Here is a 25,865-nt window from a genome sequence, read left to right on the forward strand (position 1 = left end):
ACTGGGCAGGCAAATCTCATGAAGATTCTCTCGTGAAGTCTCTGTGCTTCCAGCTTATGGCCAGGCTGGAAATACTTTGAGCACCCCCTATCTCATGGTATTTTAGCACATGTCAAACCAGCAGAAACCCCAAAGAGCAGGGACCTGATAACTAACAGGAGGAACAAGCTTTTCAAAACTCAGCTACAATTTGTCTTGAGTTGTGGACAAAGGGTCTTGTGTGGGGGAGAGGAAGGAAATTGTGTGTGTGTATGTGTGTATGTTGGTGGGGAGATCACTGTGTATCCAAGCCAGAGTGCCCATCCCTGGAGCTCATTCCCTACCAAATCCAGGAGAACACAATCAACACGACTGGTGATTGATCTGCAGTAGGTGTCAGGTGACCACAGACTATCATGCTGATCAATGTTGTCTCATTGTTTCCTAGTACTTCCCCCTTCTGTCTGTCTGTCTGTCTGAATCCATTTGTTGCCTCCTGTCTTATACTGAGATTGCAAACTCTTTGGGGCAAAGGCCGTCTTTGTGTTGTGTGTGTACAGTGCCTAGCACTATGGAGTGTGGTCCATGACTGGGGCTCCAGGTGCTACAGTTATACAAATTAATAACAGTAATACCACAGCCTGGGAGTTACCAGCTCACACAGACCTTGCCACTGGATTTCAGTGTACAACTGTTCTGTCTCCTGCCCCTTTTCCTCTCAGACAGACAAAGGCGTAACCAAGCCCACTTTCTGAGCCCTGCCGATTGAGCAGACTCCCTCCTGACGGGAACAGAGATTGCCCCACGGAGCACCCACAATCCAAACGTGGCATATCAAACCCGAGCAGGGACGGAGTTACTCAGCACATCACCTCTCCGTTACTCTGTCGGGCAGCAAGACTGGGGTCATTATAAACACCAGCCGCTGTCCTTTGGTTGTCAGAACAGCTTGGGTTCTGAGTGTAATATTATCTGATAGGAAATTTCAGACCAGGTTTGCTGTCAGATCTTCATCTGATCCAATTCTTCTTTCCCCCATGGTGCCCGAGTCCCCAGAACAGCAGGACATCAGACAAGCTGGCTAATCTGCTAATGTCATCTGAGATATGCTCACTGACCTTTAGCTTCTTCTGGTAGACCAGCTGGCTGTTCTGTATGGAGAACCACCTCCTGAGGAGAGAGAGGAAAGAAAGAGGCATCAGAGCAGGTGAACAGTGCCAAAGCTAGGGGGCGGGGGGAGATGCAACCTCCTTTTCCCTGCAGAACAGGACATCTCCTCTGCACTTACAACATGTGCCATTGATTTTAGGGACTGTGGGAAATACCGGTGTGGGAATAAGACTTATCTTCCTTCTGAGACTAAAGAAGGGCTTTGCAATGTTAATGGATTATTGTATTTGGCATCGAGACACTGGGGTGACAAGTGTCCTTGATACTTCTATAGAAACATTGACATGCGGGAAGAAAGAGAGAAAGATGGGGGAGGGATAACATTAGAGTTGTACACTTTCTTTCTTAAGTAGGCCAGACCTCTTATCCCCCACTTGGGAGTTTGGGGGGGTGGGGAGAAGCCTGGCTGAGAGGAAAGGGGATGACAGAGCCGCCTTGGGGAGAAGGCGCAGGCCAGGGAGCAGAGGGGAGGGCAAAAGTCTTCCAGCAGCCTGATTTTGACTAAAATCAGGACCACAGTGGACCCATTTGGTGCTACAGGCAGAGGATGCTCTGTGATGCCTGAGGCCTAACCCCAACCTTTAACCCCTAACCCTAAGATCACTGGCTTTCCCCTGTATCCACAGTGACTCTGCTCCCCAGCCACAGGCATCTGTGAGGTCACTGCCTCAGCCATGTATCCAGAGTGACTTTGCTCGCCAGCCACTGTCCTATGTGAGAGCCCTGCCCCACCCCTGTAGCTAGAGCCTTTTGAATCCTAACAATTCGATTCGTGAAAATCAGGCCTGTCTGGTTTTCTGACTTTCACCAAAATCCGAAGGGGCGTGTGAGGCCTATCCATCCACCCCCACTCCACAGTTCTCCTATAGAATGTATCACCATAGCACTGAAGAGCACTTTACAGCTGGAGAAACGATGGCACGCACATACCCAGATTAAGTGCTATGCCCAAGGCCACGAAGAGTCAGTGTCAGAGTTGGGATTATAACCCGGGTGTTCTCTCTTCATTCCTGTGATTTAGCCACAAAGAGCCTCTTTTGTCACGGGGGAGCTGAGGGAATTGACAGCAATCCATATTGTTACATCCCATGGAAGCTGTGTTGAAATATCTGGGCGCCCACCAGGGTGAGGGAAGAGCTCAAAGGCCTTGAATCTGGATGTTTTGGCAGGCGTGAGAATAAATCAAACTCTCCCATTGTTTTGGGTCGCTGGTGTTTAATATGAACTATATGGGCCCGATTTTCAAAGGAGCCTCCTAAATTGTGTCTACAAAACGTGTGGCCCTTCTCTTTGAGCAAACAAAAATCCCGCATTTATTGCAAACCCTCTGCATAATGTTTCTAGAGTTACTCATTAAGTAGGGGCACTCGAGTCAGTCTGAAACTCCTACAGGAGTGTGTTTGGACAGCTTTGGGGAAGAAGCCATGCTGCAGCTATGCTATAGGCAGTGGATTATTTAAATAATCTACCACACGCTCGACACGCAAAGGAAGTCGGTACCCTGGGAAAATGAGGCAAGAGAGGATTCTATTTTCAGCTCCGTGCTTGAGACATTGCTCAGAGATAAAAGGTGTCGATTGTAAAGGACTTGATGTGTCTGCCAGAAAACAGAGCAACGCAGGAGACTTGAGGCCATTCTGCCTACTTGAAAGCCCTTTTTGATCAGCTCCTGAGTGTGTTTGGAGCTGCAGCACTTTGAGCTCCACCTGATGACAGCCATTCTCTCTGGCAGTGGCAACGACATATTCTCAAGCAGCTTTGCTGTCACATGAAGCCAACAGGAAAGCTCCCTTCCCAGCTGTTTGATCCTGGATGCTGCTCCTCACAGCTCTGTATCTCCTCCTGTTTGCTTTCTTAGCTGGGGCATTAGCATCTGGGAATGTGCTGGACTATGGTGCTGGATCTCATTCTGACCTCAGGAGTCTTCTTCATCCAGTATCCTTCTGTGTATGTTTACAACAGGGACTTCCTCCCAGGGCCCTTAAAATCACCATAGTATCTTCCCACCCACGGTGAGGGGATATGCATGGCTGTGAATAGCTGGGCTGTGGGTGGATATGGATGGTTGTGAATAGCTGGGCTGTGGGGGGATACGGATGACTGTGAATAGTTGGGCTGTGGGTGGATATGGATGGCTGTGAATAGCTGGGCTGTGGGGGGATACGGATGACTGTGAATAGTTGGGCTGTGGGTGGATATGGATGGCTGTGAATAGCTGGGCTGGGGGGGATATGTACAGCTGTGAATAGCTGGGCTGTGGTGGGATATGGATGGCTGTGAATAGTTGGGCTGTGGGGAGATATGCATGGCTGTGAATAGCTGGGCTGTAGGGGGATACAGATGACTGTGAATAGTTGGGCTGTGGGGGGATATGGACGGCTGTGAATAGTTGGGCTGTGGGGGATATGTACAGCTGTGAATAGCTGGGGTTGGGGGGGATACGAACGGCTGTGAATAGCTGGGCTGTGGGCGGATATGGATGATTGTGAATAGCTGAGCTGTATGGGGATATATACAGCTGTGAATAGCTGGGCTGTGGGCAGATATGGATGACTGTGAATAGCTGGGCTGTGGGCAGATATGGATGACTGTGAATAGCTGGGCTGTATGGGGATATGTACAGCTGTGAATAGCTGCCTTGAGGGGAATGGGGTACCTTGCTCAGAACTCCCATGGATAGTCAGCAGGGGTGAGATGGGGACTCACTTATCCTGCAGTGTAGGAGCTCATCATTTATCTGACACATACTGGAATGGTGTGGTGGCCTTTTGCATCAGGCAGCCTGGCTCTGCTGAGCGAAAGACTGAGAATGAAGGCAAAGTTCTGCATTGGAAATACTGCGGGGAAAACCGTAAATGGTTTATAAATTCATCTCAGAGGGAGTGCCCTGTAGTTCACAGGTTAGCAAGCACCATATGCAAACCTCTGTAGCATGGGGCTGAAAATCTCACAAGAGCAGCTGTTCTCTTCAGAATCTGGCACTTTGGCTTCTGGTGCCTCAGGAAACCTTGAAGTGCTGAGAATGCACTTGAATGCCATGCAGATGGCAAGCACTGGGGCTAAGAACATCAGACAAACCAGACAGGTGACCTCTAGGTATTATACCATTGCACTGCCAGGTGAGAGGGAAAACATGAGTGGGTCAAGGGGGCATTGACCTTATGTATAATAACAGAATCCGATGGTTTGAATTCTGCTTTGAGCTGCACCAGCGTAAATCCGGCCTATTGACTATCACAAGGGTTCCTAGACACACACAAATATTGATTGAGGAGAGAACCTGAAAACTGGTTCGCTTGCAATTCGCCTGAGTCCGTGGGAGCTGGGGAGACACCTGAGCTGTGCAGGAGGCATTTATTTCACTGTATCCCCAATGACCCGTCATCTGAAATATTTATAAGTGACCGAGAGAGGGGGCAGTGCCCAGAGGAGCCAGATCCTGACATTTCCAGGCTCCCACCTCCCAGGGAGGTTGGATACTAGCAGCTCTTGAAAGCCGGGCTTGTCCTGCAGTGTTAGATGTTTCTCTTGATGGTTACAAGCATCCAGCTTTCCTGGGGCAAGGCTCCAGCTGCTTCGTGTCCTTTGCTCCCTGCATGAAGCCTGGTGGTTGTCTTAAGATGGAAGGTTTTCGCTGTCACATTTGCTGGCATTTACCAAGAGGCGGCAAACTGCAGGCAGGCTGACTGCACTGGTTCACCTTTTAGGTCTATACCAGTTCTTAGCAAAGAAAGAACTAGGCTAATCCCAATGCAGGTAAGGTCTCCCACTGTACTATTTCCATGGTGACCTTGGGCCCTGATGGACCAGACTGCAGGTAGCTGGTAAAATAAAGAAGTGATAACAAAAGAAAGACTCACTGCCTTTCAGTGGGAGAGCTGAATGGTCCCACAAACATTTTCAGGGCCAGGAGAAGCCAGTTTATTTTGCAGACAATCTTCACTACCTATAAAATACATAACATCCAGCTCCTTTCACTGAGCCTAAACCTTTCTGTTTAGAACATGCCAGCATCACAGGACCCTTCTTATATTAAGTGACTTCACAAGTTCAGCACACAAAGAGTTAAGTGATGCTGTGCTGACAGACAACTCTGCATCAACCCAACATCACTTCTCTGTGTGGGCCTGGAGCTGATGAATCCACTTAAGCAAAGGATAACACCTGCTGAATTGTCACAAAGTGTGCGCAGCGTTACCAGGCTGGAGATGCATTCGGAGCCCTCATCCAGTTATCAGTCGGGAAACACGCTACTTACCGATTCCATGTTTTGAAAGCATTGCTTGCTCTCTTGAAGAGGTACCCTTCCATCACCACGCCATTGGGGGCATCGACATTAAATTCCACCTTGGAGTCATCGTAGGAGAAGTCCTGCAAGTCGAAACATGTTGAGAAAACACATCAGGGGATGCTGGTGCTGCTCAGTGCCACAAGAACTAGGGCGAGGGGCACGGTAAAAGCACCCAGATAAATGGGAAACTGTGATGCCAAACAGCACATCAGTGTTAGGACCATAAGGATAGCCAACCGGGAAACATGTGAACACGTACGTGTAAGAAGGTTCTGTGGCTGCAGGGGTTATTTAAAGCAACCTTTCCCTCAATGGAGGCCTATGCTCCAATCCTTGATCAGGTTGCAAGAGAAAATAAGTTTGCTGGTCTCAATCTGTTTTCAGTGGAGGCTGGTTTGCATCTTGAGAGTACTTCCTTTTTTGGAAGTAATCCTCATGATGGCCAGACTCTGGGCCAGAGGTTTAAGGTGCAGAGGGTGCAGTCAGGACTCAGGTGTGGTGGCAGAACAGAGTGGCGTTCCAGGACTGGCATAGCTGAGGTGATACTCATCAGGCTGGAGGAATACCGGCAGATCCGGGGGTGATAGGACCGTAATAGCAGAAAGTGCTGGAGCTCAGGAGTGGGGTGCATGGGTGGAGCTGGGTTAAGAATTAGCGCTGGAATAACTGAGGTTGTGCAGGACAGATGTCGAGGCAGATCTCTGCCCATGAGAAACTTGCTCTATCTGATTGCATTTAGTGCTCCCTGTCTCTCACTGTCATGGCTAGTCACATTCTTCTCCACAATTTTTGGGTTTGTCTTATTGCCTGAGAAAGTGTTCACAAATTCAGTTAGTTCAAGTATTTCCACCCTAATGTTTTGTGTGTGTGTGTGTGTTTTTGTGGGGCTTAAATCAGAGGGATTGTTCACTGCAGTGCCAAATTACTCCAGTTTCCTGGCTTAGAGTTTTATCAGTCAGGTTTAGGCAAAATAAGATCTTTTTTGAAGACAGTTTTAAGTCATTATTTTTTTTATTAAAAGTTGACCCACAAACCACTGCCTCCTGCTGGGCATATTTTCACACAGCACCCCTGAAAAACAATGCCAGCAGAATCCTCTCACTCACATTGCTGCAATTAATTGGTCTCACTCCAGTATCGTTAGCTGTTTCTATTGTTAGGTGTTAGTAATGCACATGCAGTTAACCACTGCTCCTCCTCCAATGGCTACCCTAGCAGCTAAGAAGAGAAAGTGTGGGTGGCTTGGTATCTTGATGGCTGAAAATGTCCAACCTCAAGTGCAATCTGCAATTGGCAATGAACAGACAGTGAAGTGCTGTTCAGAAGTTATTCTGTGTAACTGGGAATTGCCTGCCCTGGATGAGCCCATAATCAAAGCAAACATGAGCCCATTCACCAGGTAGCTGGGGACAGGGTCAATGGATGTTGTTTCTAGGAAGGAGGAAGGAAATCACCAATCCCGTTTCCAGTTAGTGCATTCCACACACCAGCCCCTATTTACTATTCACCTGGCAAACAGAGTACCAGTCACATCTTTACCTATCTATCACCCTGATAGCTGACTTCCTGAGTTTGGCATTGCTGCATTACATGGATTGTGGTAGCATGTGAGCATGGCAAAGGGCTCCAGTAACTGTTCCCAGAAAATCCTCATGGAATTCTGCTACCAGCGGAGGGCAGTATCTCCTGCCCGATGGAAACCAGGTCCACAGAGCCTGAATTACTTTCCAACCTAACCTGCAGTAACTAGGAAGCCTGTTCTTTCCGCAAGCTGCCTTCACCATTCTATAGTACTCTGCATCCAGCTCCTGCTGGTTTAACATGATCCCGAGAAAGGTACAACACAATCCAATGGCTGGAAGTTAAAGCTAGACAAATTCAGACGAGGCATAAGGCATACATTTTTAATGGTGAGCGTAATTAACCATTGGAACAATTTGCCAAGGGCCATGGTGGATTCTCCATCACTGGCTATTTTTAAATCAAGATGGGATTTTTTTTCTAAAAGCTCTGCTCTAGGAATTATTTTGGGGAAGCTCTCTGGCCTGTGTTATACAGGGGGTCAGACTAGATGTTCACAGTGGTCCCTTCTAGCCTTGGGATCTGTGAATTTATGCTCTTGAGCATAAATATTTCTCTCCACGCTGCTAGATTCAGAGGCCCAGCTGCCCCAAAGTAAAAAGCATCATCATTAACTTAAGTGCCTTTACAGCCCAGCGCATGGAGACTCTAGTGATGCCGTGTTGCTAGGCAACACACACTTCAGTCTCATTAGGATGAGTTATTTCCATGTTCGGAGATGCTAGCTTGCCAGGGAGATATCATAATAAGAATAATACTAGTAGAGAAGGAGGAGATATAATGGGAGAAGACTGAGTCATTTCTTGAAAAGACAGCATGATGCCCAATTAGCCAGGGGAAGCTACGCTGTAAGGCTCCCACTTAAAGGGGGTCCACTCGGCCCCAAATTTACTTGCCATAAAGGGGGGGTGAAGTCCATGTGGTCCCCTTTGAGGATGCTTTGGATGTAACATTACAAAAAAAGACAGAAGGGATTCTGATCCCACTTCCATCCACAGCCAAATCTACTGGCTACAGTGGAATTACTCCAGAAAGACACTTGCGTAAATGAAGTCAGAATCTGGCCTGTTTGTTTTAGTGCAAACACTGTGAGTCACGACACAACGTCTTCTTTCAAAAATGCATGACAAGGCCAGGGCATGAGATTTCCAGTAGTCAACATTAAAAGTCAGCCTTTGCCAGCTGATACCATACAGCTACCGCAGGTATTTCCTGTTTTATTTCAAGGGGGATCTGGGGGATCTCAGGCTCCACAGAGTGGAAACTACTGATAAATACACTTTAACTCTGACGACTGTATATGTTAATCAGGCTTCTTCAGCTGTCCCAAAACAAAACCACATTATAATAGCAAGGAGAGAATTTTGCTGACGAATGCAAGAAGGACAGATGGGCCATATACATCCACTAAAAATCAACGGAGTGACATCAGGTGTGAATTCAGCCCTGCATGTTTGTATTTCATTACACTTTTCCCAATTTTGATTGGCTAACATGGTTCATGTGATTCCCCTTCCCCCCATTATAATTTCACAGGACTGTCTGGAAAAAAATCAAGTGACAAGGGAACTGCATCGAGACTTCAAAAACAAGGGCGGCAGCACCTGGAGAACTTCCTGGCCTTTCAAAAACCTCTGTTTGGCCAATCTCATCTTTAAAAGAGAGAGTGTGTGTAGATAGATAGATAGATAGTGCCTAGCACAATGGGATTCTGGCCCATGGCAGGGGTTCCTAGGTGCTACCACAGTACAAATAAATACTATTACTATATACACATCCAACCTACATGTATTACTAATAGGAAATGAAGATCCACCTTGATTGGTGTTGGAAGCTGGCTCCTCTAAAAAGCACACAGCTGGAAAAAAGATTTGGGTGCATGACTTGAACAATACTTTCTCTTCTCTAATCCACCACCTCTTTTTTTTTTGGTCAGAAAAAGTCCATGGACCAAACTGTGGTCTTTGTTACTCTGATGTAATTCCCAAGTAACATCTTTGATGTCAAAATAATGATGTTCAGGGGACCATTTAGGGAACTGGGGTAAAAATCTGTCTGGGGATTGGTCCTGCTTTGAGCAGGGAGTTGGACTAGATACCTCCTGAGGTCCCTTCCAACCCTGATATTCTATGAACAGAGAGCAAAATGTGGGCCCTAGACCTCTAAGCTGGATTTGCAAAGCAGGTCCAAGTATAGGAAAAGATTTGCGGGATCAAGAGCCTGTGTGTGTCTTATCCTTGGGAACGTACCCATGCAGATACTTAGAGGGGGAATGCGTTTCGTTCAATCACACTGGACTAGAGGGAGGTGGTTGGGGCCATTCCTACAGAACACAGCAGTATCTAAAAACAAATGAAATCAGAGAAAGAGGAGAAAAGGGAAAAATCCAGCAGTCCCCCTCCCTCCACCAAAAAATGAGATTTGTTTCCCCTTTCCCACTGAGACCAAATAAGAAATGTAGGGAGATGGCTTGAGGCTGAACAGCAAATAAGACAGGATTCAAATCAGTTTCCTGTCCCTGCCATTCACAGATTGCATCCTAGAGGATTGACTGCTACGGGCCTGGGGAGATTAGACGCTCAGGTCCATTAAGAGAGACGCACAGAGGCAGCATTATCCTTTGTCTTAAGGAGAGATTTAACTCTTCTGGTTCCAGACTGAGAAGAGTGGCCTGGGCAATGCTGCAGGATCTAAGTCCTGTGTGGATCCGCAGGGCCGGGGCTCTGCTCCACACTCCTTTCTTAATAAATACTAATCACAGCATTGTTAGTTAAAATTAAAAACCCTACAGTTAAAATCAGCCAAGATGCGGTGGCTTAAAAAAACTGATTCCTGGGCACATATCTCCACATTCCCATCCCACATAAAGATGTTTCCTCCCCTGGCACGTTGGCCACTGAAAAGACAGGGAGCAAAGAAGGGTGTTCTGGAGGGGGAGCTGCTGGAATACCAGCCATCTGGTGAAATGTCATTCCCAGGCCCCTGCCCTCTGATTCTTGATTCCTTATAGCCACTGGCATTGGAAGCTCTTCCAAGCATCTGAGGAAATAGTGCTGCAACCTGTGTTCAAATAACATCAGGGTGCGGCCACTGATAGATACAGTGAATGTGCGAAAACAGTATTGTCTCACCCGACATACCTGCCCCCTTTCTGCATGTGTCTGGCTCACATCTGCTCACTTCACGGACTCAAGGAAGCTGTTAATCCTGTTAGCCCTGCAGAGAGGTCCAAAGAGCCCAGGGAGACTGAGCACAATTCTATGCCTGCCCCACACACATCCCCATCAGCAGCCGAGCCATCAGCTAAGTCCCTGCAGCTGACTCTTTATTAGAAAGGATGCCATGAACCCAGCTGGACTCTCCAAAAAAATCACCTTTCTGCCTTGTAAGCCGAGTAACTGTCCTGGGTCTAATCACGCTCGTAAAAGCTTGATGGAACAAGACAAGGGGCTCACGCTCTCGCTCAGGCGCCTGCTGTTGTGCCGTCTCTTACACGTAACTCCACATGTTATGGTCGGAGACTCGGCTGCGATTTTAATAAACTGCCTTTTGTCAGACCCTTAACATCGCTGCAGTGTAAGAGCACAGGGTAAAGCTGGTTTTGTTTTTAGCTCCGTTTAGCTCTACCAATCTATCTCGTGGTCTTGTGGAGCGAACACTGGCCTAGGGCTCAGGACAGCTGGACTCTAGTCCTGGCTCTGCCATAAGCCAGCTAGGGGACCTTGGGCAAATCGCTTTGCTGCTCTGTGCCTCAGTTTCTCCATATGTAAAAGGAGAATAATGATTCTGAGCTCCTTTGTAAATGCTTTGACATCTACTGATTGAGAGCTTGCTATTATTATTAATCTAGCCATCCATGTGTTTTACACCATATTCATCACTGGAGAATGGGTGCCTACCGCCATTATGTAATGACAAATGCATGCTGGGATTGTGTTCTGAATGGCATCTGGCTACAACTGTCCATGCAACAGTGAGCTAGCCCCAGCAGTGACGCGTTGGAGCACACAGTGTTAAAATAAACGGGCCACCCTCTGAAACAAGAAATACGATCTGTCAAAAGTCCGGCAATCCCTCCATCATCTGCTCTCTTTTCTTTCATGCAGTTTCGATAAATCACATTGATCCTACCCCTTTGTGCCCCTGCTTCCTGCCCCATGGCTTTGAATTTACACCCAAGGCTGCCTGGGAATGGAGAGCCTTTTAGAAATGACATCATAATGGTTTCCATGGGAACGCATTGAACACCACTGAAGCAATGACAATGAGGTAACAAATTCCAAGAGAGGGATGTGAAAAAGGCCTAGGCATGGATACTTTCAAACTGGCGAATGGAAAGGAGGAAAAAAACAACACAGACGCTATCTCGTACAAAGGGGCATTGAAAAAAAAAAAGTCAAAGGTTCTTTCGAGGGCTGGCCCTTTAAGAAGCCGCTTGTCTATCTCCACGAGACAGCCACAGCGACTCCTGGCTCTGGCTGTGGCCGAGGAGCTTGTCCAATTTCTTATGCAGAGCCAGCCATGCATGCAGGGAAGGAGACTGATCAAATTAAATAAACTTCCTGCTAAAGTGAACAGCTGTAACAGGAAAAGTGGAGACGTGCCCCAGTCCCCAGGACCGTTGGAAGGTCTTCTTCAAAGGACAGAGTCCTGCCCACTAGCCTTTGGAAACTCCATGCCCTGTGTAGCTGGGGACTCTTGCGTCTATCCCCTTAACATAGGTCTAGCACTGTCCTGAAGGGGGCGACACATGCAAGAGTGGAGATGTGTAGGATGGAATCTTCATTAAAGTACTGCACTCTGCTACAATTCCATTCCCCATTAAGGCCATGATATCCAATCTGCTATGTATGCCCTTCTCAGATCGATTCTAATAACCAATATGCTTTCCTGCTCCGTATTGCACAGCTGGCAATATACTGCTGTGGTTTCGGATACATCCTGTTTATTAGCAAATCCCTTTGCTTATGCTATTTCTGATGAATAGCAATTAGGATAATAGAAAATGCATGCATGTATATGTACAGTCTGCACGTGCATTGCCTCAGAAGGGATTAAATGGTTTTATGCAAAATTGCTTTCTCAATTAGCAAAGCATTCAGTTATTCTCTTATATCAATCGTCACTATTTAACAATTATATAGACTTTAATGCACACACACAACTATGTGTATATACTATACACCATATGAAAATACATACTATATGAGACCCGTTTGACTATGTACTTTGTGTGTGTGTGTGCGCGCGCATCTATCTATCTATCTATCTATCTATCTATCTATCTATCATGTGTATGTGGATAGATGCATATGGAATGTACACACACATATATTTTGCATATAAATGCACTCACTTTTTATATATGAACAGATGAATATAAGTACATACTCTACTAGTGCATGTGAATATTAAAGCACTTTCTATACATGATCACTTATACATCTCTGTGTGTAGATTGTGTATACACTGTGACCCCATGTGCACACACAGATTCTAAGGGGGAACCCCTACACACACATTCCCATACATTGTGCACAAACACACATTTGATGGCTAGATCTGGAAGAATCCAATTTACAGCCCTTTTGTTTCTCTCATTGTCTTATGATAACTGATAGCGCTGCTCTCGGCTTGCGAGGGAGAAGATGCTCAGGGACCGTTCTCCGCTTTTATGTCACACCAACAGAACTCAACAAATCCGCCCTATCAAATAATAAACCAGAACAAACTTGTCTGCTACATCAGCAAGGAGGGAGAACTGGCCCCTCTAAGTTCTCCTGCACCCAAGTGGAGAGTGCCCCCTAAGCTTCCTACCCCAGCCAAGCACCCCCGTAAGAAAAGCTCCTTACCAGAAGGTACTCAAGCCTGCCGAAAATCTTCATGCTGCCCGTTGCGGGGAAGGAGTTCTGCTGATCTAGTCAAGCGAGCAGGGAGCTTCTGTGCACGCCTCTCCTCTCAATTGCTCTCTAGAGCAGCATCTCTGCGAGGCGCCGTGGGATGGGAGGGAAGGCAAGATCTTTCCCCCCACTACTCCTCCTCACCCCTCCCACTCCTTTTTGGGTGGCTGCGAGCGCCGCCGTTCGCTCCTGTCAAAGCAGGGACGCTGTGCGAAGGAAGTGTGCCAGACTCTAGGGACCACCTGGCTGCCCCCTCCTCCTGCCTCCCATTCACCATCAATCAGCTTAGAGCAAGGGCTAATTATCATACAGCTGTCACCATAGGACAGAGAGGTGTGGGGGCAGCGAGCAAAGCCAGAGCGAAGTTGACAGGAGGATGCTCCGCCAAAGCCCCTTGACCTCAGCCGAGTGGATCTTCAAGGGTTTGGCGTGCTTTTGGCAGGAGCTACTTCCTACTGAGACCATCTCATAGATGGGACCCCCTCCTAAGGAAAACGGAGCCCCCATTGGCTGACAAAGCCACACAAGCTCCGCTGGGGCTGCTGCATTTCGGCGTGATCTAAGAGCCATATGGCCGACTGGTTTATTAGTTAGCGTTGCTACTAAATCAGGCAGACGGTGCTGCCCTGACACTCACCGCTCTCTTCCCACACTCGTGCACAGAGCCGTGCGCCAGGCCTGGAGAAGAATCAATGGGCTCCAAAGGAACTTCTCCTTTTCTTCAACTGGCTGGTAAATTTGGGTGCAATGGAAGGGCTTGGCAAGGCCAGGAAGCGGGAGAGCGGATGGACTCCCAGTTAAAGCACATTACGAGTCAAGAGACCTGGGATCTATTCATCACTCAGCCACAGACTCACTGTACTTCAGGCAGGTCAATCTGTACCTCAGTTTCTCCAGCGGTAAATTGGAGATGGCAATAACTCTCTCCTGCTACACAGGAGGGTGGCAAGGCTGCAAGGTGGTTTGAGATCCCCACCTGGAGGGCACTAGAGAAGGGCCAGGTATTACTTAATCATTATTATTATTTATTAACTCCAGCTGTGGCCAGATATGACTTGCAGCCTCCCCTCAAACAGCTCAGCCAGTGCACCTTAGTCTATACCCTAGGCCTCTCCTGCATATAGACTGCTCGTCACGTCAAAGCAAGGGCCAGTGTGCCAAGCTTTCCTATTTAGCAGGGGCAGTCCCTGATTATTAGCTTAAATGTTACCCCTTTTCTCCTCTGTCCTTCCAGAAAGCTGTCACAGGCCCATGCATTTCAATGGCGTTTCAAGAGGCATCCCTTTATTTTTCTCCCCAAACTGTCGCTTTCTGCACCTTTCAAATGTCAGCCAGTGTGTGTGTCCATTCGGCGCTGTTGGGGCTAGCAGGAAACCCACAAACTCATTTCACTTGCGGCTTAAGACAAATTTGAACTCTCATCTCCAGAGGAGCCATGCCACAGCAGGAACACAATGTGTCTCCGCAGTCACCTTTTAAATACCGCGTAACTTTCCCCCGCACGTACATGGCTGTGCAGCCAGTAAATGCAGAGTGATCCAGCAGCTTCATATTAAAATCTTGTCCTCTCGCTTTTCCCAGCTGGCAGGAGAGTTTAGAAAGGTTTGCTCCAAACCATAACAATTCAGACTTCCACCCCCCACCTCCGCTCCAATTTTATTGGCGTGCCCTCTGTTTAAGCACTGCTTGTTTTCATGTAGATTGTGAAACAGCAAATGGAGCTCCTCGGAGTTGTAGGGCTAGCGGGCAAGGAGGACAAAGGAGACAGTGGTTAAGATAACAAAGGCAGCTTGAAATGATCGCTGCACTGGGAATACGCACAAAAGGTGACAGATGCCCCCTAAGACAGCAGGGTCCGAGGGAGGGATGAGAAAAGGACACTTGAATAACAGTGTAAAGGAAAATAATCCAGCTACACTTCAAGTTTTTCTCCCCTTCAGAATTTCTTCTGCTTTATTTAAAAAACAAACAAGCAACCAACCAACCCTCAATCCAAATCGTAGCTCCTCCTAGCTAATGGGCCCGCCTGCGTTCCACCCCTCACAAACCTGACAAGGGGTAATTCAATTAGCAAGACACCATCATAAGAGTCATCATCAGGGCAGGACCCACAAAGCATTATTTCAAATTGGACTCACTCTCTCCCTGCTGGAGCCACTGCCAGTGCCATGTTGTTTGGGGAGACACTGTGATGGGGCAAAATATATTACTGCCTATCTTCTCCCAGGGAAAAGGCAGTTGTGGGTCCCTGTAACTCGGCAGAAGAGTGGGGATGAAGTGGGGTGAAATCTTTATCCTACAATGACTACAGTCCAGTGGCATTGCTGCAGCATTCAGAGGCTGTTAAATATGCGATCGTATTTCCCCTTGATCCCACGCCTAGCCCCCCGAATGCAATGTCCAGTAGGATATGTTAAGACACAAAGAAATAACAACCTCCTCTAATGATACTAGTTTTCATTCAGCGATATCAGAGCTCTCTACAAATGTGGGTATCATCGTCTCCATTTCACAGACGGAGAAACTGAGGCACCGATCTGGCCAAGTGATTTGCCCAGGATACAGCAACGAGCAGCAGAACTGGGAGTAAAACCATTTTCTCTTGAAGTCCTGGTCCCACGCTCTATTTGCTGGACCATGCTGTTTCCTGTTCTACTCCACAGAGATCCCAGAGCACATAATACAGACCAGGCTAATCTCACCTGACCCTGTCATCCGGACATCCCCTATTCCCCACCCTCTCACAAAGCCAATTCAACCTGCTTATCTGCAGCCTCCCTGCTGCCTCCAGAGAGACACTGGCTCCTTTAGTCAGCCAGGGCACACGCTCTCCTGGCACTGCTGATTTTGAAAACAAAATTCCTGTCTGGCTAAACAAGCAATGGTCTGGGGGGTCACTGGATCCAGGGCTTTGGATTGGCCCAGTATAGAGTTCCAGGGGCAGCTCCAGAATTCAGGGCCGTTCAGACCTGTATTTCACTTTGTGTCCACCTCAACGTAGGGCCAGATCCTCAGCTGCTGTAAAGCAGCGTAGCTCTGTTGGCTTCAGGGGCACGAGGCTGATTGACACCCCCTGAGGATCTCGCCTATCATACCCTACTGCAGCTGGAAGCGAAATGCTTCCAGCTCTGCACTCGACTATGGCTGTCTAACTTTCCCAAGGCCACCGGTCACGTACATAGGGAGCCAAGGCCATGGGTCGCTCTGTTCATAAGGATCCCAGTCTGGTATAACTGCTCCTTTGCTTTCTCCATGTCTGATCCCGAGTCATTCTTCAGCGCTTCCCTGCCAGTCTGGTTAGTAGAGTAGCTTTGTGTGAAATGGCTGGTTTTAAATGCATTGCATTAGAGAGACCCTTCCCTGCTCTCTCCGATGAAGTCATCACTCCCGTTTAATCCCTCCAGGGGCCAGGAGGCTCACCAATGGATTTCTTTCCCTCCCCGCAGGGCAATCAGGCTAAGAGAGCATATGCACACACAGGAAACACTTGTCAGTAGCCTTCCAATTCGGTTACACTTTCATTTCATGAGGCATGACATTCCCCTGAGAGAGCATTAAAAAAAGAAAGCGCCATGAAAGCACTGCTCAATTTTTCCCTGCAGAGAACGTTGATCTGCATGAGAGCCTAGATACATGTGAACTTATCAATGAATTCTGTGCCCTGCACAGCTGCTTTCTCTCTGCCTCCTGCGTTTCTTCACTTAGCTCCTGAATGTCTGTTTTGTCAGTGGCTCTTGCACATCGCCTCTTACTTGACCACAGTGCATGGGATGCTCTGACAGATGCTAAGTGGATTCCGGGTCAGACACTAAACTGTACAATGCGGCTTGTCAGCGATTCTGAGGAGTGGCCCAGATGGGACAAATATCCCTGGCATGTTTTTCTCATGTAGTGTTCTTTAAAAAGAAAAACAAAGCAGGGATGGACTAAGGTTATAAACCTCAGGCCTGGCATTCCAACACCCCAGGATTCAGGAGTGCTGCTGAGAATCAGTCTGGCTCTTTATAAAGAAAGCAAAATTGGCGTCTGGATCCAGACTGGGATTTTGAAAACTCCTAACGTCTGGGGGAGTTCAGGATCTGGAGTTGTAGATTGGACCAATCACAATTAAAAGGCAGGCACAGCCGGATTTCATCACACAATAACATGGAATTAAACATTTCACCCAGGCAAATCAATCTCTCTGGTGTGGATTTGTGTGAGAGCTTCACACCTTTGCAAGTCTAATTTCAGAGTCAGGTTTCAGCAACGCCCCAAACCTGGGCTTTGCTTGGTTTCAGGTTGAAAGGAGATAGAAGCTGGAGTCGGACATTTTAAATTCAGTTCCCAACTTTCCTGGGAGTCAGGACACGTTTGGATCTGGGGTTTTGGTTCAGTCCATTGTAGTGAAGGGCTCAGCTGAATGCCTGGATCTGAGGATTCTAATCTAGATTCTTCTAAATTTTATCTGATTTTTCTCCTAGTGGTTTGTGTTGCCTGTTGTCCTATCTTCCGCTGGTGCTAAAGGACTCTTGGTAGGCTGTAGCTTGTGGGGTTCTTAGCTATTGGCCTGGAGAGAATGACTAGCTCTCACAGACCATCAGCCAACAAGCTTCCCAGTGGAAGCCTACACAAGTTGGAAACCGCACAGTGGATTAAATCGAGTTCTCAGACTCTCTCCCTCTCTCGGGATTTTGCCTTTGCTTTGCTATTCAGCAGTTCAATTGCAGATTATCTCGCTTTGAAGCCATTTACCTAATCTCATCAGAAAAGAGTCCTAATTCCATGGCCTCACTGTTGTCATCTCCTACGGGGAAGGACCTAAACGGATCAGAATAGAAAAGCCTCAATAGCTCATCTGTCTACACCCAGGAGATAGAATGAGTGGCTGACAAATGGACTGGACACCTCCGACTGCAGACAGCAGGACACACTCTCTACCACGAGTGAAGCCTGAGCAATAGGAGATGCAGCGTCCAGGACCAAGTTGACTGGCAGCCTCCACACAGCAGTGGACTTTCACTCTCAGCTCCGTACAGCAGAGGTAGGGATCCCACGGCTTAGCTTACGTGGATCTGACTGAGATGTAGGGCTTGTACCTTCATGTCCTTCCTGTCTAACAAGCTGAGGTGCGCCCCGGCAGTGCATAATCATAACCCCTATAACATATGGACACACATTGGTAACAAACCAAAGAAGGTCCCATCAGACATCCTCCCCAAGTACCTTAATGCTTGGTTGAGGGGAAAGGGAGCAGGTATTGAAGAACTGCTGAGCTCCAAGAAGACAGACAGCAGATTAACTAGCTCCTGTCTCCCAGGCTGTCCCATCTGGTGGTTTGCAGAACAGTTCCTGACCCACGTCAATAAAGCTAACGTAAACAGGTTTATGTAATGGAGCTACGGTGCAGCAGCTGTGGCTAAGTGGTCAGTGGTGCAGGGAGAAGGGGGAAAGCCTCCGTTTATCATTCTGTCAATTCACAGTCGATTCAGCAATGGCTTCCTATCTTTTGAATTCCACGCCTGAGAGTGTTCTTCTACTCAGTGGGAATAACATATATAGCCATGGCTGCACTTCAGCTGACAAATCCAGCGCCTGCTTAGCCTCTGGTTTTCCACCCAGAAACACAGGGCAAGGTGAAATGAACAGGAGGAAGTGTCCATGGTGCTGAGAAACAGCAACCCAAGCCAGCGTTAGCAGCGCATGGCCCAGTCTACTTGCTCCTTTATTCCGTGCGCCTAACATTCCATGCTCCCCGAAGCCAGGGACAGAGGAGCGTTGGTTGGACCCAAGAAGAGCATGGGTATGTGCTGGGCAAGATTTGCCCACGCAGCTCCACCCCGGTCCTCAGACCTGACTAGCACCACCACCCACCATTCCAGTCCTGAGACCCCTTGCAGCTCTGACAATGCACCTCATTGCTCAGTTATAAAAGCCGCTGCTTTTCCAGGCCCACAGTTCTGCCAATGCAGCTCATTCCTGACCCGCAGCACTCCCTCTTCTGCTGGTCCTGGGCCCTTTCATGGCTCTGCCAATGAACCTTTTGCCAGAATTTTGTAAAGTACTTAGGTGCCTGCAGATGCAGATGGGGACAGGCACCTAGAGAGGTTTTCAAAAGCATGTAGGATTTCAATGGGAGTTAGGCACCAAGGACCTATTGAAAACCCCTCTAGGTGCCTACTTGCATCTTCAGGCACATGGATACATTCAAAAATCTGGCCCATCCATCTTCAATTGCAGAATTTCTTGCTATTCTACTTCCACTGCTCGGTCAACACACTTCAGTCCCAATCCACGGAACCCCAGTGGGCCTCTCTTGAATCAAGACTGCCACTCATCTAGGATATTGCATGGCAGTTTTGTTATGTGAAGGAAAATCTACTAGGGATTAGGATGAAACCACCAGACTCACTTGCAGTTGTGTTTGGGAATTAGTTCTCCAGAGAGGACAGGCTAGTGCACTAAAGGATGCAGCCAGGATCTAATCCCATTGCCAGTGTAGATCTAAAAGCAGGGCTCACTGGAGTTCAAGTGTAGTCAAGTGCAACTCCTTCGAAGAAACTGAGCTCCCAAAAGGGAAGAACCAATCTCTCAAAAGACACCACACAGCAATGTGGCTGTACTCACCTGCAGGAGAGTCTGGAGGGGGAACGTCAGCGATGGGTGACGAGAGAGAAAAGAAGAAAAAAAGGCACATTACTTAACATTTCCTTACTGATCAAGTGCAAAATCAATCCCCAGCGAAGCTTCTCAAGGCTTAGCGACCATGTTTTCCAGATCCACAGGCAGGCTCAGAATTATCCATGCAATTTCTGTGCCTCTCCAAACCTTGTATTTCTGCATGCAAGCAGTAGCTGCATACCGGGGTCACCTAGCCAAACATCTCAGTGCCTGATGTGCATGGCAAATCTGACACTGTGGTCTCGTGGCAATGTGCATGTGTAGTTCTGGGTTTTCACACTGAGAAGACAGCACTGTGGCTGCTTTCTAAACTTGCTCCTAAATGTCCAGCAATAGCACAAGGAAACAGCATTTTATTTGTTCTTCCACAGCTGTACAGAGTGACGAGTTAGATGATGTCAGTGCAGCAACTGGTATATACTCCGCAACAGGCCATGTTAGAATCTGTGTTAGCAAAGGAGGGGACGTCGGGGCCGGACACCTGGGTTATCCCTTACCATTTACAAGCATTGCAATGAGATCTTTAATTTCTGCCAAAGAAGACCTCAGTTTAGCATCTCATCCCTGATCATGCAGACCTACACCCTTCCCCTACTACTGCACTAGGAGTTCGTTATCCAGCTCTGGGGGTTAGATTTGAAGCCACAGTTTGTGGGCCCAGAGTCAAGAACTCATTCAGCTGCAACACCCAGAGCCCCACCCTCAGCTGCTGGACAGCTCCCCTGAAGCAAATAGAGGTATGTTAATTTAACCAGCAGAGGGTTTACCCTCCCCCCACCCTCAAAACTGCAGTTGAGAAACTCTGGATTTGGTGTTAGTGGAAGCAGAATATGGCACAGCTTTGTCACCAGGTGTCATGCCAAGTGACACACTGGCTTCACTGGCTGAATGCATTGACTCCAGTGGAGCAGATTTGGGCTCCACATCTTTTTAAGTGCATGGTGCATGTGAATCCTTTCTAGTCAGTCCTGCTCCGGGATAGTGAGAAATGCAACATTCCTCTCTGTGCAGAGCTTGGACTTTGCTTTGGCAGCAAAATGCTGGAATCCATCTCCTCCTCCCCAGCGGCCGCTGTCAGATGACCAAACTGCCCTCTCCCCTCCCGGCCTGTCAATCCACTTCCTCATCCATGAGTACGAAATCAATATTGGGCTTTGCCTGGGTCTCAGCTGGGAACTTCCTTTCAGACATCGACAGGATGTGCAAGCTAAACAACCTACTTAAGCCCCAGGGAGGAGAGATTTAAGCAGACTCCATTGACCTCCCTCCCGCAACTCAGCAAGATTCTTAGTGTTAATATTCCATGGGAAACTGCAGCTTTGTCGTACAAAAAGATCCTAAGGTGTTTCTACAAGGATCCTGTGGCCTGCTAGCTAGGGATGGGCCCAAACTCCATATCTGCCCTGTTATTCATGCTCCCCGCACTGAGGTACTTTTGACACAGGTGGCATAATTGTTTCTGAAGCCATGCCCCACAGGACTGAGCTCTTAGCATATCTTAGAAGCTAAAGAAGGATCATTTGAGGGAGATGTCCAAGGAAAACACAGGAAGTGGTGTTGGTAATTCACTCTTCCCTTTTCATCAGTACGGAACCACTGCTCCTGTAGGGATCTAAGGGGATCTATGCTGCATGACATGGGCCATTGATCCAGCCACAGGGATTCTTTCCTTTGGCTTGTTAGTAGACGAAGGGATGTCAACTTACTCATCATCGACATCACTTTTGTTATGTGAATTTTGAAATGGTTTGTATAACTGGTCATGCATAAGATTAGTGCCCGTAAAATCAAGGTTCTACTGGAGCACCAACATTTTCCCCAAAAGATTCTTCTCTCACTGGTGAAGTTACCCACCCCACAGCTGCTTTCTTGATGGAGAAGGGAAATGTGTTCTTTGGGCTCATCGGAGAGGAGGTTTCCTTTAAGTAATAATGGTCAAGGCCCAGGGCATATTCCAGGGGTTAGTAACTGGCTGGTGCCGTCTAGTGTTTAGAGCCGAGGGATCAGGAGACTTGAGAGCCTGGGAAGTAGACAGCTCTTCATTTTTCACTCAGGAGCACCATGGGCCATGGGCATTATTATGTTATAAACCAGGCAGGAGACACTCAAGTGGAAACACTATTAACAATTCCTTTGTTACGGGCAAACAACGAGCAGACAAAGGAAAAATTGTTTGTGAATAAATCACGGCGAAAAATAAATCAGGCCTTATTTATCTGATGGATATCCTTTAACCAACTATAGAGCGGGGAAAGTTTATTTACGAATAAGTGATTCGACAAGGAAGGGATAAAATTCCTCGGATAAACTCTTGGGGGCTGAGGCTCAAGATTTGTCTAACAGCCCTGTAGTTCAGACTGCAGGGATGTGAACTGCTGCGCACACCAAAGGCTGCGCTGTAACGCTCCTCCCCCCATAGATGCTGCTAGTGTGAACTAAAATGTACCAAGTTCATGTTAACATAATGCCAGCCTGAGCCCAGACGTATACACAGATATATTTATGGCTATAGTGTGAGCCCAAGACTGGAGACCAGGGCTCTGAGACTCACTCTGGGTTTCTGCAGATGCACCCTCGGTGCTTGACCTTGGGGAAGTCACTTCACCTCTCTGTATTTCAGTTTCCCTAGCTTCAGAATTGGATGACTAGTACTGATGTCTCAGAGAGGCTTTGTCAGGAGTAACTGATTAATGTTTGTGAAGCCCTTGGAGATCCTCAGACAGAGGGTGCTAGGAAAGGACAGAATGTGACTCTTTAAAGAAAGAAGAACCTTCTTTATATCTAATAATGCCCATTCTGAAGGGACATCCATCCATCCCCATATGTACCCCTCAATCTGCTCATCTACCCATCCTCAGACTTTATCTCTCTCTCTATCTATCTATCTAATCATATAGCAAAAGGCACTTTGGTCTCTCTACCACCTGTAACTGTCTATCGGAGCTCAGTTTAAATAGCTTTGCTCTGCCCCTGCGGGGAGGGCCGCAGGGCTCTCTGATCAGAAAGCAGACAGGGCCTCTTGTACCCTGGTAGCTGGCAATTCATTCTGTGGGAGGGAAGAGAGATGTGGGGAAGACAGGCGCATTTCCCAGCTCTCTCCACTTCTCCTCACAACCCATTAACCTAACTGGGGGAGGGGGGTGATTGCCATCTGAATGAAGAAACGGCCCTTCAGCCAGCCCAGCCCCCAGGGAACAAATGGCTCCATCCGTCTGCTGCCTGAGTTAAAAGGGGGCGCTGACCATCTGGTGGAGCTGGGCAGTCAGGCGTGCTTCTGCCGCCTCCTGGGGAAAGGTGGAGGGGAAGCTGGCTGGACAGATGTGAGAGCAGACAGACAAGTTTCGGGAGGGATATGCTGCCACCACAGCAGCTGCAGACGCTGGGGCTCGCCAGATGCTTTGTCTGGCTTGTGAGGGCAGGGACGGGAGAAGGGAGGGAATGGATGAGATGAGGGAGGGAGAATGGGAAAGCCGCTGGGCTGCTCTAACTGCTCCCCAAGCCAAACCTGGCTTCCCAGAGCAATATCCTGGCCTTACATGACACTGTTTTCATGTGTGGACTCATGACAATAACATGGTCCGTGAACAGCTCCCTATGTGCGAGAACCTCAAAGTGCTTCACAGACATTAACCAATTAAGCCTTGCAATGACCTAGGGAGGTAGAGAAGCATCACACAGAGCGGGAAACTGAGGTCCATGGAGGTTTAATATTTTCCCAGGGGTAGAGTGGGCCCACTAGACACTAGACAGCACTCCCATTCTGTAAACCAGAATAGTGCTAGCTGGGAAGGGACTCCCCTGCAGCTGCATCCAAACCCAGCTCCGGCAAACGACGGCAGAAAGGTTTCACTGCCGCATGGCGTGTAACCCAGCTGCAGGGCCATTGCGGTCCCACCGCTAGCGTCTCCCGCAGCAGTCCCCTTGCTGGGAGGCTGAGGTGCTGCTAACCACTCAGCTCTCCTGGCTGATGGAGAGTGATGTCCTCTCATGCCACCCGGCAGCCCCCTGGGACTCACCCTCTGCTGTATCAGTGCATGCTTGTGCTCCATCTCCCTCTTCTCCACGGCCGAGTCGATCACCAGCTGGTCCAGCTGAAGACAGGGAGGAGAAAACCGGAGGGAAAATTCAGCGAGATGGTTCCCATTAGCGGGCCCCCAGCCATCTCTCCCACTTCCCCTCTGGGCTCCCACCAGTCTTGCCAATGGCCTACGTCCTAGGGAGGGATGCGAGTTTCCCCGGGTCCAGTGAGGCTGCGTTTGGGTGGGAGCTGCAGGCTGGTGCGGCAGCTAGCTTTCCACCGCTGGGACCTCCTCCCAGAGCTTGGGATTTGGGGGGAAGCTTTGTCACTGCCCTGGTCACAGGGAGCTCCTTAGGCCAAAGGACAGAGACTCTATCCTGAAGCATATCGCTATGAGCTTTCACACTCCTGTCTGCACGGCCTGGGCGCCTTGTGAACTCCCAACTCCTTCCCCAGCATGCACTGGGCTCGGTATAAGACCAGGGCTAGAATCTGGTCAGGAATCTGGAGGGAATGTCTCCAGCCCAGGCCCTAAACTTCGGCAAGAAAGATGCAATACAAAGACCAAAGAACCCCAGGATGCCTTGTGTCTGGGGGGGGCTGGACCACAGGAGTTCTTGCTTGGTCCAGTGAGCAGCAGTGCCCAGAAAGAGCCAACTTTCTAATGACGGCTGAGCTCCCAAATCCCCATGCCGGCCATGTTGCTGGCAAAGGCAGGTTCCGGAGCATTCTTGTTGTGATGCTCAAGGCTTTCCTGGCGAAAGGATCAGCCCAGGGAAATGGCAAACAGAACCAAGCATCCCCTCGCCCCAATCCCTCACCTCGGTGGCTAGTTTCTTCATGTAGGGATCAAGTTCGTGAAGGAGGCTGTAGCCCTGCTGGAAAAAGGTGTACTGGGCGTGCATGAAGGACAGCATCTGGGGATGGGAAACAAGGCACACGGTCAGAACAGGAGCGGCGCCAGCGGGAGGGGAGGGGAGATTATGCAGGGCACCTACTCGCCCCAGTAGAATATCAGCCTCCGTGCTGGCCTAGGAAAACAGCCTGAGCAGACACAATCCTCTCTAAACGAGCTCTCTCGGAGCCCCTCCCTCTGCCAGGGCCAAATGAATCCGCCGTGTCACTCCAATACCGTCTGTTGGGTGACGCCGGGCACAACGCTAGCCTGGGGGAGCTCTCCTCCATGCTGGTGATGGTGAAGGAGCGACCCACCTCACAGGACAACATGCTCTTGTGACTGATCAGTCCCTTGGACTCAGGAGATCTAGGTTCTATTCCTGGCTCTGCCACCAACTCCCTGCGTGACTCTGGACAAGTCACTTGATCTCTCTCCACCGTTGTAAAATGGGAATAAGAATACAGCACTACCTCTGAGGGGTGCTCTGAGGCCACGTACACCATCTGTGAGGTGCTCCTACGTTATGGGGATGGTGGCCATATATGTACCTAGGTCAGGGGCGGGCAAACTTTTTTGCCTGAGGGCCCCATCGGGTTTCTGAAATTGTATGGAGGGCCGGGTAGGGGAGGCTGTGCCTCCCCAAACAGCCAGGCGTGGCCCAGCCCCTGCCCCCTATCTGACCCCCTGCCCCGCTTCTCGCCCCCTGACAGCCCCGCCGGGATTCCAGCCCCATCCAACCACTGCTGTTCTCTGTCCCCTGACAGCCCCCGTCGGGCCCCTGCCCCCATTCAACCCCACTGTTCCCCACTCTCTGACCGTCCAGAGCATTGTGCCGGCAGTGCAGTAAGCTGAGGCTGCAGTGGGGGGGGGGACAGCGGGGAGGGGCCAGGGGCTAGCGTCCCAAGCCAGGAGCTCATGGCCTGGGCAGGAGGGTCCCACAGGCCGGATGTGGCCCACGGGCCATAGTTTGCCCACCTCTGACCTAGGTAGAGCCACATCGGCCTTCCTGCCTGTGTCAAACATGGTCTCAGTGCTGGGGAAGCGTGTGGCTGTGTCTGCCTGGGCGAAACGGAACATGCAGCACTGCAGCCTACTGAGTCTGGGGACAGCAGGAAAAATTGAATGGCGCCCTTACCGCGTCCAATATTTCAAACTTCTTCTTGGCTTGGAGGACATTGATCTGTAAGGGAATCAAGACAAGAAACTCAGCAGCGGCAGCCCATGGCTAGACATAGCAAGCAGCACCCATTGCAACAGCCCTAAGCAGGCAGCGGCAGTTGGCGTCTGACTGGCCCACTCGGAGACGTAAGGATTTCTGGGTAAGGGCCAGTGTGTACAAATTAAAGTCCCTGGGTAAAATTTTCAGAC

The 25,865-nt window shown here is 48.9% G+C and overlaps 1 protein-coding gene across 10 annotated transcripts in view; it reads right to left on the reverse strand.

Moving 5' to 3' along the window:
- Positions 1-25,865, reverse strand: part of ACAP3 (ArfGAP with coiled-coil, ankyrin repeat and PH domains 3) — a 161,358-nt gene that overhangs the window by 29,324 nt on the left and 106,169 nt on the right. For all 10 annotated transcript variants that reach the window (XM_039509223.1, XM_039509229.1, XM_039509225.1 and 7 more), the window contains 6 exons: positions 25,633-25,677; positions 24,421-24,516; positions 23,598-23,672; positions 19,528-19,539; positions 5,408-5,520; positions 1,098-1,149 (listed from right to left, as the gene is read on the reverse strand). In XM_039509223.1, coding sequence (XP_039365157.1) covers positions 1,098-1,149; positions 5,408-5,520; positions 19,528-19,539; positions 23,598-23,672; positions 24,421-24,516; positions 25,633-25,677 — 393 coding nt within the window. The remainder of the gene's footprint in view (positions 1-1,097; positions 1,150-5,407; positions 5,521-19,527; positions 19,540-23,597; positions 23,673-24,420; positions 24,517-25,632; positions 25,678-25,865) is intronic.

This window comes from Mauremys reevesii, linkage group 21 (assembly GCF_016161935.1).
Source record: "Mauremys reevesii isolate NIE-2019 linkage group 21, ASM1616193v1, whole genome shotgun sequence".
NCBI classification, from domain to species: Eukaryota; Metazoa; Chordata; order Testudines; family Geoemydidae; genus Mauremys; species Mauremys reevesii.